The sequence below is a fragment of the Triticum dicoccoides genome, chromosome 2A (genome assembly GCF_002162155.2).
Source record: "Triticum dicoccoides isolate Atlit2015 ecotype Zavitan chromosome 2A, WEW_v2.0, whole genome shotgun sequence".
Taxonomy (NCBI): Eukaryota; Viridiplantae; Streptophyta; class Magnoliopsida; order Poales; family Poaceae; genus Triticum; species Triticum dicoccoides.
The window spans coordinates 660849058-660861682 of record NC_041382.1 but is presented as its reverse complement, the minus strand read 5'-3'; the positions used below and the strand labels follow the sequence as shown (position 1 = coordinate 660861682).

At 52.4% G+C, this 12625-nt stretch overlaps 1 protein-coding gene and 1 pseudogene across 2 annotated transcripts; one reads left to right on the top strand and one right to left on the bottom strand.

The window, feature by feature from the left end:
* The first annotated feature begins 214 nt into the window (after window positions 1–214).
* On the top strand, window positions 215–3432 carry LOC119359787 (putative Myb family transcription factor At1g14600). 2 transcript variants are annotated; one of them, XM_037625877.1, is made up of 6 exons: window positions 215–484; window positions 785–861; window positions 1001–1037; window positions 1553–1655; window positions 1782–2025; window positions 2950–3432. In XM_037625877.1, exons 1-6 carry the CDS (start codon window positions 355–357, stop codon window positions 3247–3249), a joined length of 891 nt encoding a protein of 296 aa, XP_037481774.1. In that variant the 5' UTR covers window positions 215–354; the 3' UTR covers window positions 3250–3432. The 2 variants fall into 2 exon arrangements, with proteins under 2 accessions (XP_037481774.1, XP_037481772.1); XM_037625875.1 differs by having other exon boundaries at window positions 2947–3432.
* Window positions 3433–9747: 6315 nt separating this feature from the next.
* Window positions 9748–10708, bottom strand: LOC119359786 (annotated as a pseudogene).
* Between the last annotated feature and the right edge of the window lie 1917 nt (window positions 10709–12625).

Genomic DNA, 12625 nt, shown 5'->3' with positions numbered 1-12625 from the left:
AGTAATGATAGGTACGACCAGTGCTCGGCTAATCCTAGACAGACGCAACCATAATTACACAGCCCCTGCAGTACGCAGACAGGCCATCTAGCTAGGCTCTACCTCTAGCCATGCAAGGCAAGGGAGCGGCCACGGAGGAGCACAGCACAGGCAAGAAACCAAGGGGTAGAGCGGCGCCAAGGCCAACCAAGCTCCCACCACGTACCACTATAAAGTCCTACTCCAGCCTTCTTGTCTTTTGCCATTCCAAGGTAGAAGAACAAGGGCAGCTTCGAGAGGGAGGCGACAGTGGAGAAAGGAGGAGGGACGGTGATCTAAAGGAAGCAGCCGCTCCTTGCCACCGCCAGACCAGAGATGGGGAGCAGCGGCAAGAAGCAGGAAGCCGTGAGGCGGTACGTCAGATCCCGGGCTCCCAGGATGCAATGGACGGCCGAGCTCCACCGTAGCTTCCTGCAGGCCATAGAGTGCCTCGGCGGAGAGCACAGTGAGTTCCTTCCCCTCTTCTTCTCCTTCTTCTTCTTCCTCACACATATTCCTTCCCAAAAGATTTGCCTTCATTTTCCTCGTTCTTTCGTTTGTGCTTCCCCGTACCCACTTTTTCTTCTCGTTTTGCGCCGGTTGTCTGCTGTGTTTGCACATGAATGATGAATCTAGTTTCTCGCCATGTGTGCTGTTACTAGTTTTGCACTAGCCAGGTTCCTTGTAGCTGCCTGATTGCTTGTTTGTCTCCTTTTAATCTCTTTAGAATCCCGACTAATTGTGACCTGGGCCTTGTTAATTTCAGATGCTACCCCTAAGCTGGTTCTTCAGGTCATGGGTGTGAAGGAGCTTACCATATCTCACGTCAAGAGCCATCTCCAGGTTATTTTCTTCAGTCAACCTGCACCCATCGATCACTCTTGCAATTGTCTTGTGTTAATCTTATTCTTCCTTCGGAGGAGCCTGCAAAATAATACAGTACGAGTCTGACTTCTCCCCGTTTGTTTCTTGTACTGAACAGATGTACAGAGGCCCGAGCACTCGTAAGGCGAAGAAAGGTGAGAGATAAAGCTCTGCCATTTTCATTTTCATGCATCTTTCTTTACATTTTTTTGTCACAAATCTTTCTTTACTTAATCAGCCATGGAAGTCCTAGGTTTTATCTCTTGTCCCTGTATATTCATGTTAGAAATTAGTCTGTCGACGCTTTTTTAGCTTAGTTCCACTGCTTCTTTACAATCTTTAGAAGCAAAGTTCACCTCCAAAACAGTACTAGTCCTGTAGAATATTACACCACACAAATAGTTCTATTAGTAGTGTTCATTTTCTTAATTAAACATCAGATCAGATCGCCTCAAGGTCTGCGTGAGGCAACTCATTCGGTACTCATAGTGGCATGCATGCTTATCACACTCGGCAACTAACCACTCATCGCTTCATCATGCATGCAGTGCAAATGCTCTGCTCCAAAAGCCAGAAACAGAAAAAAGTTAATCCGCATGAGATTTGTTTCCCTGTGCACACTTTAGATGTTGCTAATGGAAAGCCAAACCCCTTTCTTTCTTTCTTTCAGAGACGGAGCCACAGCTGCTGCAAAGGAGGCACTCATGCGCCGCTGATGAGCAGCAAGGAGGAGGAGGCCCCAATGCGACCTTCATGTGCCCACCTCTGAAAAGGTTTGTGCTAGCTGCAACTTTTTCAAACTTTGAAACTGGGATGCGTTCAAGTTAAAAAGACAAAGCCTTTTGGTAGCCTAATCTTGACAAGAGAGCGCCTTTTCCTTGGGGTCTTTGAAAACGCAGGGCCAGGACGACGGGGACAGAGGCCGCGGACAAAGGCATGCAAGGAGGCCAAAGCCAAGGAATCAGTGGGACGAAGACCAGCGGCGCTGTCAACCGGTACTGCATTGATGATTACTACTCCATGCAAGCCATGGCCATGGAGAGGAGAATAATGGAGGGCCTCAGCTGTCAGAGGGATGCTGCTGCTGCTGTTTCCAGCCTCCGGACCGTGGGATGCTTGGAGCAAGGATCCGGCGACTTTAAGGTACGCATCCGCTGCAAAAGTAGCCACGGTAAACATTGGGAAAGTTGATCTGAAGAAGAAATATCTTCTTTTGTCATGAATTATTTGCTTTCATCTCCCTTACTATTACTTGCTCACACACAAATTGTTTTGTTGAGTATCTGATCTAGCTGAGCTCCTACGTAGCCATTTTGCATCTGCCAAATGTCCCTAGCATTGGTCAGCAGAGTTTAGAATATTTTAACTGGGTCGCATGGTGCAATGTCATGGCCATACTACCATCCAATCCACTATGCTGCTGCATCTTGTGGTAGTTGTGCTATGAGGGAGCTGGAATGTCCTGATTGACCGATGCACAATCTTTATCGTCCTATCAGGACTGTTGTATATCACTGTAGACGTTGTATAGTTGCCGGTGCGTGTATCTGCCTGCATATGCACACCCCAGATAGCTAGGCTTGTGAACACCGTATTTGTACAAGGACAATGTAGGCCACCTTTGCACTTGCAGTAGAGACAATGTAGCCCGCGTTGCACTTGCAGTAATGGCATTTGATTTGCATTGTTCACTCCTGAATCCTAGCACAGCTGTACCCGTCGGCATTCATGAAGATTATAGTGCGGGTAGAATTACGTACAACGTTATAGCTTTTCTGGTGGTTTGCTCTGACTGGAAATTTCAGAAAACTGCACGTCACTTAGCTTCTCTGAAACACATAAGGCCACACATAAATAGTGTACTAGCTCAGATACATGTGGTTTTACTGAAGCTAGGAAATTAGATATCGTCCAACAGTGTCAAATCTGAATGGCATGGTTGCATCACGCCAAGGAAATAAATTTGAGAGTTACACACAGCAGGACTACTTATCTCTAAGCCGTAGCTGCCATCAATGGATGCAGGAATTTACCGCTTGACTGCAACCTTGCATTTGTTTTCAGCAGATAATCAAGCCAGAAGCACACTACTACCCTGGTCTTGCAGTGAAGAAGCAAGACCCCAAGGAGAAGCCCAAGGAGAAGGACAGCAACGGGGCGGAGCAGTGCTCCCTGTCGCTGTCCCTTGGCCCGGACCCGAGATGCCTCCGCGCTGTCTCATCGTCGTCGCCGAGCGAAGGCAGCTGCATCATCTCCTCCTCCTCGTCGCCGCCGAGGAGGAGGAGGAGCTCCAGCCACTGCTCCGGGCACTCCGGCTGCTTCGATGCCCAGGGCGTGAACTTGGAGCTCTCCCTGTCCATCTGCTGATCGTAGACGACTGCGTGAAATTTTGTACATCCATCGATCGATCTGTCTGTCACTCGTTTGGTTCATGGTGCTAGGATGATTAGCCAATGGCAGGTGGTTAGGTTAGGATTAGGAGTTCAATGACGTTTTAGAGTTAACAGGTTACCAAGTTGCAAAGCTATCTAGCTCCCCGCTTTCAGAGTATCACGGTCGCACTGTTGCTTTCGGCCTTGGGCCAGCAAAGAAGAGGGGGGAAAGGCGAGCGAGGGAGATTCTTGCTTGGCCTCTGCACCCTTTCCTTTGCCTGAAACTGTTCGATCGTGTCACATGTAGCTCTCCGGAGTAGGGAGGGAGGGGAGATGCGCAGTATTCCCTTGCAGGTCAAAAAAGGGGGTGCAAAAGCGTGCTGATGCCATGCCATGATGTTGTTTCTACTTCTACGTAGTGACCATGACGGCTCCTGCAGGCTGCAGCTGCTACGAGAATACCCTGAACAAAGCAAAGGAGATTCTCTTTTCCCAAAAATCGCCACTGCATTTCTCGCTAGGGATCGAGCATCGTCCAGAGAATATATGTAGGTGGTGTGCTTGTAGGAGGCTACATCACCTCCTTGCTTGCTGGCGCGTCCTCCATAGGCAGCCGCATGCAGCACAGAGGCAGTGAGCCTGCTTGGTGCAAGCCGGTGTCCGGCAAGAAAATGCCATGATCACCCCTAGTCCTAGTACAGAACCCACCTGCTTCGTGCAAGCCGGTCTCCAGCCGAAAAATGTCATGATCACTCCTGCTGCCGTATACAGTGCTAGTGCAAAACTGAACATGGCGAAGGGGCAGCAGGTGCAGGAATGACGAAGACGAACACGATTTCACCAGGCTTCACTTAACACCAGCTCACTTGCCCTGAAAAACCTCATTAGAGCAGAGCCAAAGAACCAGATACTAATAACAGTACCATGATTAAAGAAAGGAAGAGTCAAAAGATGTACTACCTCCGTCTCAAAATAAATGACTCGACTTTATACTAACTTTAGTACAAAGTTAGTACAAAGTCGAGTCACTTATTTTAAGGCGGAGGGAGTAGTATAAAGACCGAGCAAGCACCGTGTGTGCCGGGTTCGTTGATCGTACATGGAATTACGAAAAGGGAGTACTCTACTCCAGTAGCATGGCAATACGGACCACCTGTCTTCTTCTGGTCAAAAGATTAGATCAAACTGACCTGTGGTACATAGCGTAGAAAGAAGGAACTTCACTTGTTCATTTTGTAACCCTAGCGCCTGGACTCCTCCCGTGACGCCCCTGCGCAGCGACCGGGGGAACCCTAGCGCCGTCACATTCTCGTCCCTTTCCCGACCTCTCCTCCTCGTCGCCATCGGGGCGCGCCACCGGGCAAAGCCTGGTCGGCGTCGGCGGCACCGGGATCTTTTCTCCCACGACTCACTGGATCTGGCGCAGGCGGATCACGGCGGTTTTTGGCGGGGCGCGCTGACGCGGGCTTGGGAGCGACGGCAGGACTCACGCTCGCGGTTTTCTCTGGTCTACGTGGGAGTCCGCTCGGGTGCGCGGCGGCGGCCCTCGGCAAGCGGTGGCTGGCGCTGGGCTCTCGGCGGCGCTCCGGCGTGTGCAGGCGGCGGTGGTCCCTGTGCGCGGACGGCGGCTCCGTCTCTAACCCGGACGGTGCGGGGGATGACGGCGGCCCGGTGTGGCAAGCGATCTGGATGCGGTGGTGCTGATGGCTCGCTAATCTGCCGGTGCTCCAGGGTTCTGCCTGGTGGTGCTGGTGGTGACTGCGGCCCGTGCACGAGAGTTGGATCCCTTCGAACTGATTTGGATGAAAACTTGCCTTCGGCGTCTGCTAAGACCGGCGGTGGCAGCGCTATCCGCGTCGTTCCCTTCTTGAAGGCATCGCCATGGAGAAGTTCAAGGTCACTCTCTGCTACCTCCGGGGGAAACTCTAGATCTGATGATCGGATGACGGCGACGCTCTGGTGTCGTTTCTCCCTTAGGGGCGTCATTTTTGGAGGTACACACGCGATCGAGGGTCTAGAGGACGGATTCTTTGGTGGAGCGGTGATTCATCTTACACACTGATGGCGACGGATCTTGATGACGTGGCGCAGCGCAGATTCGGAGTTCGCTGTGGGAGGATGGACTCACGCGGGAGGACGACGCTGTCCGGCGTCGTGGTGACGTCGATGGCAGATAGACTTGGCACGGTACATGCAACAGTACAACTCTAAAGATGGATTGGTGGCAGGTGCCTGCGGTGACCTCATACCTGGCAGGCGTCTTGGTTGAGAAGTGTGTCGAACTGATAGGTGCCCTATACCCGGCAGACGTTCTGGTTGGGACCTCAGGTCTTAGATGTTTAGATTTGGCTGCGATGTCTGTGCGATATTAGACCCAGACTATCTGCGCCCCTCATCAATTGGATAGGTGTAGCGACAGTTGTTGCTTAAACGGTGACTTTAGTCTTACTGTTGTATGATTTTGTAAGATCTTGTGAGAATAATTAATAAAGTGACAGTATGCATCGTCCAGATGCAAAGGCCGAGGGGTTATCCTCCTTTTTTTTTAAAACATAGCGTAGAAAAAAAGTTTATGGATGAGTGCTGCTGGCCAGTGAGCAGTACTACCAGACTAGTCGACGTGGAAATTCAGAGGGTGACAGCGATATTTGGTGAAAGACGAGAGCCATTTCAACTTTCCCAAGATTATGAAACTGGCAACGTTCAGCCCAGTACAAACCATCACCATGATGGACCAGGCCAGCCAGTGTGTGGTACGCTTGCGTTCGCAGTGGTGGAGAAAGAAGCTCCGCACAGGCTTCTGCTGCCGCCTCTCGATCATTCCGTATCGTGCATGCCATTGCCATCGCTTTGTGAACTGGCCATTATAGGCTGTAAAGCTCTGGGCTCGGGTCCGGCGGCATCATGGCCTCCTGGGCTTTGACATTGAAGGGCACTGAAAAGGTGGCAAAGGAGCTAGACTCCAAGAACCGGAGAAATCATGGGGTTCGAGGGACGAAAATGAGTGGCCTTCGCAAAGGGATTCTGTTTCGCCCGTCTGTTGGCACTCGCTAGTGGCTGGGCAATCATAACGGTTGGGTGTGTTTGTCCTTCAGAGCTGATCGGCAACCAAAATGTCATTGCCTCGCCGTTGCTTCTGTGATCAGACGTGTGTGTGTGCGAAAAAGAATGCTCAGTGTGTTGAGGGTTTGCAGTGCGCATTAAACGGTGCCTTCTGAATATATCTGATCAAACTTCATACAGCTATCATCATGATGGACTTTGTTTTCCTCCGGGTGCAGGGTTCTTGGCTCTTCTCTTTGGATTCTCCACTGACCAGTTCACCGACCTGCAAACTTTGCAATGCTGAAAACTCGTTACTGCAAAGCTGGAGCAAGGTACTAACATGAACACACACACACCCCTTGACACTGGGTTTGGGTCCTTCTCCACGCCAAGCAATCATGGAGAATCCAGCCAAGACGATGAAAAAAACCGAGACTCGACGGCCTCATCTCGTCGGACAAGATCACTCTGCACCCTGCAGCTCTACCCTCTACGACGGAACCGCAAAGCCCAAGGTGTCCGCACGCGCGCGCGCGCTGATGGAATGGTGATGGACGGGACGGGCTGACGAGGACGAGGCGGCCGGGGAGGAAGCCGGCACGACGTGGTTCGTGTCGTACTGGCGGGGGTCGCATCGCGCCGGCGCGTGCCGATGATGGATCATGATCACCGCTTGGACGGCGGCGCCGCTACGTTTCGCTGCGTTCATCGGGTGGGGGTGGGGCGGTCGCCGTCGCGGTTCGGCCCCAGCCAGCTCACGCGAAACCGGATTTGGGACGGGAGAGGCAGTCGCGCAAAATGATTTAAATGCAAGACGTGCATCGCGATCCCGCAAAACGTGTTTGCAGTTCGCGCAAAAACGTCTTTGCAGACCGTCGCGAACGGCCACAGTTGCAGACCCTATATAATGGAGCCGTAAAAAAGATATTTTCGGAGTATCCTTTTTTCGGGTCGGCTTTGCGGCATTTGATCTGGCGCAGCTTCTCCCAGCCCGCAAAATTTAGATTTGCAACTTAAATTGATTTAGATTTCTTTACTTTTGCAACGACATTAGATACAAAAGACATCACCAAATCTTTGCTAGAATTGCAAAACCAAAGAAAACAAGAACTACAAGTATGCATTTCAGAAGATTTCCAACTTCCATAACCGCTTTCACAAAAGTTGGACTAATATCTTCTCCATGCATTCATTGTTGATCTGCGGATTCTTGATTTTGCATTCTTCTTTCTTCATTTTTGGTTCGAAAGAAGTAGACGTTGCTTCCCCTCTAGTTGCACATGCAGCCGCATCATTGCTTTCGATTATACTAAGGAGTGCACTAGCATCTATTAAGTTTCTTTCTATCAACAAATCAATGTATTGGCCTTCCCAAAACCAAAATGAGCATCCATCGTCCTACACAAAAGAATGAGTAACCTTGAAGTGAGCTACCGCAATTGAACTAAAGAATGAGCTATGAAATGAGCTACCGCAAGTGCACGTACCCCGTCGTTTTCGCATTTGAAGAACACCCATCTGGGGTGCTTCGCGTTCCCGAAATGAGCCGCAGCACTTTCCACGTGCAGTCGTCACACTCTATGAGCGGCATCGGCAAGCCACAAAGACACTTCGCGAGCGCGGAGCCCGATGGACGGCCGGACGAATCCATGCCCGCAAACTTTCGGCAGCGGCGGGCGGACGAACCGGTACCTGCATGCGGCGTTGCGGCCTTGCCTGGGCTGCGGGAGAGGCTCCCCGACCACTCCATCGCTTGGGGCAGCAACTGACGGCCGAAAAAAGCCAAATCCGGCGGCCCGCGATGAAGTGCCGCAAATCTACAAATCCGGCGGCCGGCCGACGCAGGGGGGAAGGGAGGGGAGGCCTCGTGCGCCGCCTTCTGGCGTGCTCCTGCCGGCTGCTTTCGTCGGAATCTTGGGCGGCGGCCAGCGGCGGCGCGAGGGGGGAGAGAAGAGGTGGTTAGTGAGGGAAAGCGCGGGATGAAATGTCCCCCCACCAACCGCTTCCGCTTATATGCAGGGCACCGCAGCCACGAGGGAGAAACCCGCGTTTTCCCGGGCTGGGGTTGAGATTTTGCCGCGCCTCTTGAAATTTTTTGCGGGCCGGGGCGGAATGCGGGTGATCGGGCTGGTTTTTCCGCCCCAACCCACATTTTGGTGGTTATTTTACGGGTCGGGGCGGGATGCTGGGTCTGCTAGAGTTGCTCTAACGAGTTAGGAGTTCAGTTCTCCCCAAAGCAAACGACGGGGAGGCCCGCCAGGTCACTCGCCGGTCATGAAAATCTAACCAAAATGAACGTATCAGGGCCTCTAACGTCGGGGCTGACTGGCACCCTGATATCCAGCCCGAATATGGGGTGAATATGGGGCGTCCGGGTGCGCCCGTCACGTTGGACTGATGAAGGGGGCCCATGCAGAAACGCCCGAAAATTCAGCGGTCCGAAACTCATCTTTTTCATCGGACTGATGTCGCCATGTCGTGCCGCTTCGGCAGGTCACGTAGTGCCTAGCCCGGCTATTTAAGTCGACCGTCGGCACCGAAATCTTACCATCCATATTTTCGTCCGTCTGGCCGCCGCCGCCGCCACTTTCCACTCCCCATCCGCCTTGTAGGCATGCCCCCACGCCGTCTGGTGAGGAACCACCCATTTCTAATGCAGGAGTGCCAACACGAGTTCCTTTAGCAGATCCAGGCAAGGCACGAAACCCGGATCGCCGCGGGGCTACCTCCGGATGCAGTGGATCCGGAGAAGGAGTTGGATCCGAAGAAGGATGAGGGGGAGGATGATGTGAGGGATGCTGGCGACGCGGATCTGCGGGCGAAGCAACAGACTATCCTCGATTCTCTTTGCTCGAAGTCGGCTGCGGAGGCCAGACGCCGTCGCCGGCAGGAGGCGAAGGAGGCGGAAATGCTCGCCTACATGGATGAGATCGAGCAGGAGTAGGATTAGCCGGAGCCCTCCTACGCACCCGTCCAGCTAGTGCCCGACACTGATGTTGTGGACATCTTCGGCGACGAAGATTAGCTTGGGTAGAACGTAGTATATAGTACGTAGGTTTACTTTTACATGCTTTATATGGATTTAGGGATTGAAATATGAAAGACTCAAATGTAGAATAGCTAATTTGAGACGTGTGCCCGACACCGATGTTGTGGTCATTGTCCGCGGGCGTTTGACGGCCGGATTCATAAAGTCCGGCTGTGTATGCTCTTAGGAACTCGTAAAGTTAGGGATCGCGCTCTGAACCCATTGGCCTCGCTGCCGGACCGAACATTATGAAGAATGGAAGAAAGATAAATAGATCGAGCGCTGCATCAATAACTGGAGACTTGTACGTCGCGCTGGAGGCTTGTGCCCTCTGTAGGCTTTCCGTTTTTTTTTTTTTTTTTGAAACGAGGCTTTCCGTTTTTTAACTCTTACTGTTACGTAACCTTTATTACCCAATCATGGTCAATTGGTCATCATCCACCAACGTTTGGAACAGGAAATCAGGGGATACTCGTCATGTGGTCGTGCCAAACATGGCCCGGCCCTCACCCCATGCGATTAGACCTTTCTCTGCATGTCGGCGCTGACCTTCTTCATGGAAGGCCTAAGCATGAGCTTTTCCCACCACGCTTTCACGGAAGGGAATGAGTCGAACACGGACGCATACGGAGTCTCCATGAAGCGGAGCGTGAAGGGAAAATGGTTGAGGTCCGCGACGCTGATGAAGCTTCCCGCCAGGTACTCCTGCTTCGACAGACGGCCTTCGTAGACCTCAAGCACCTTCTTCAGCTTCTCCACGCTCTCGTCCACGACCTTCTGGTTCGTCGGTATGCCGTAGGCCGTGGGGTACACGATGCACTCGTAGACGATAGGTGCGACTGCTTTGCTGTACTGGTGCCTCGACCTCGGCCCAGACGTCCACCGTCGCCGCTTCCTCCGGGTTGCTTTCCCTCAGCATGTCGACCTCATCCGTCCTGTGTTTGCGGAGCACGTACTTGGCGATGGCACGGGACTCTGTAGGAAGAAACAGGGGATCACGTTAGCCAGATGTAAGCATGACACTGCAAAGTTTATTGGGACTGAATTGTTGTTACACGGCAAGTATAATAAGGTTTACCAAAGAGCACGAGGTCTCCGTCTTGAAAAGCTGGGATTTCACCAAATGGCTGCAAGAATGCACAGGCGCGGATGATTCAATCAACAAGGTCGGACGAAAAGCTTCCAAGAACCCTATTACCCGAGCAGTGCGAAATCAAAACACGCGGCTTACGTTTCCGGCGAGGTGCTCGGGCTTCTTGTGCTCCTTGGCCAGGAAGTCGATGTCGACAACCTCGTAGTCCGCACCGACCTCCTCCAGGCACACGAGCACCCGGGCCACGTTCGTGAACGCGGCCGACCCGAACACCTTCATCGGCGCCATTCCCGAGCGGTCTGTATGTTGAGGCGTGCAATGGCAGCAGCATCCCTCCTTTTTATAGATGGCATATCTTAGGAGGAGGCATGCATCTTCCAGCACAAAGTCAAAGTGGTGCTTTTCTGATTAATTCCACACTAGTTATTCTTTGTTTTTCTTCTCTCTACCAGAATCAATACCCGGTCTTCAGCAGACACCAATCCCCATTTCTCTAGTGAATCACGTATGTTGTCTTTCCAACTACCGGTTAACCCTTTGAGTACATTTTTCTCACTTTCTTCCGTTTGCTGCAACTGTATGAAATTTGACAAACTGTACTGATGCATTGTTTGTAACGTCAGCTGTGACCTGTGAGGCGCTTGAAGGAGAACGAGATCATTTGTGGCGCAATCAGGATTCGTACTGCCTAAGATCTTGGATTTTAGATACAATTAGCATAAGCGGATAGCATAATTTGTGCATCTAGCTGTTGTTTATGTACGTTGTTCATATTACTGTTACAAATCTACATCATTATAATTTGGATCAACGAAAATTGCAGGTACTTGTTTCTCGCTTGAATCAATCTACTAGAGTTTCCCCACCTGAATATATTACTCAAAGTGGCCAAAATGCCAGAGTGGTGATCTAGTTTATAAGGAAAACCGGAACGAAAACCTTAACAAATTGACCCTGTTTATAAGGAAAACCGGGCCGAAAACCGTACAAGGCACGGCCTAGTTGGCAGACATAGGACCATCACCATGAGAGACACAAGTAGATGTGGGGTGTCGTCGAGAGATCACAATACCAGGATTGTGCAAATAGTCAAACGCATCGGCGGGCATACCGGCCCCATGGCACAACTGAGGAGCATCCACAATCAACGAGTGTCATCCTAGACACGAACCTTGACTGGGGCTCCACCACAGAAAAACAGAATGAATAGCAATTTGAGAGGTATCTTGCGCCATCCTTGAGCAAAAATGAGTCGAGACAACACCAAGAGCACCAAGCTCGCCGCAACACAACGGTAACCATGAGAGGGTCTTGAGCAACCATTACCAACCTGAGCCGCACGAGAACACCACCACCGTAGACGAAGAGCTATTGGCGCAGCCGAAAGGCAACGAGCGACCGAGTCCACACCTGGACGAAGAGCCACACGCAACCGTGTCTACATCACAACAGCGGCACCGCCGGCGAAGCCGAAGGGCATCAAGGAGCCGAGTCTACACCCGGATCGCTTCTCCGAGCACATCAGCGCAAGCCGGCTGCGCCACCACCACCGCCCAACCCCGCAGTGAGCAGCCACCACACAATCCATCAAGTTGATGCCTTCAGGAAGGAATGCGACGCGAAAAGCACCGCCATCAGCCGTTCCGGACGAACCAGGAACATGGGTTTCCCTAGGAGCCTCGAAGGGGAAGTCAACATGACAGCGATGCCTCCAAGGAGGTAAGCGGCACCCGTGAGCGTCACCGTCGCCGGCTCCGGCAGGAGTAGTAGTTTTCGCCCAAGTGAGCAGACCACCTCCGAGGAGCACCGGTAGACTGCGAATCGCTGCTCCCTGCCCCACCACAGAGCAAGGGTCACTGCAGCCCGCCGCCGCACGTGACCAAATCAGGTCCATGGCAGGCCAGATCCGGATGAATCTGGCCTATCCAATCCACCTCGCCTCACCAGTCGCACACGGCGGTGCTCACCGCAGCGAGCTGGCAGCATGTTGGACTGTGCGCACAACTGCACACGGCAGCCATCGGGCCATAGGAACGCCGCAACACCTGCCCGGAGACAGATCGAAGCGCCCCAGGCCAGCACCAAAATGGTCCGGCCAGATCCGGCACCGGTTGCACCTCCAACAGCCAGGCGGAGGAGACATCCACCCGCATCTCGCCCGCAGGACTGAGCCATCTCGTGGAGGTCACGACCATGGCAACATGC

Excerpts from the sequence above, each read along its gene's own strand:
- LOC119359787 (XM_037625875.1), top strand. The coding sequence starts at position 355 with ATGGGGAGCAGCGGCAAGAAGCAGGAAGCCGTGAGGCGGTACGTCAGA. Across the intron at positions 485-784 it reads GTGCCTCGGCGGAGAGCACA|ATGCTACCCCTAAGCTGGTT; the intron begins GTGAGTTCCTTC and ends TGTTAATTTCAG. Across the intron at positions 862-1,000 it reads ACGTCAAGAGCCATCTCCAG|ATGTACAGAGGCCCGAGCAC; the intron begins GTTATTTTCTTC and ends TGTACTGAACAG.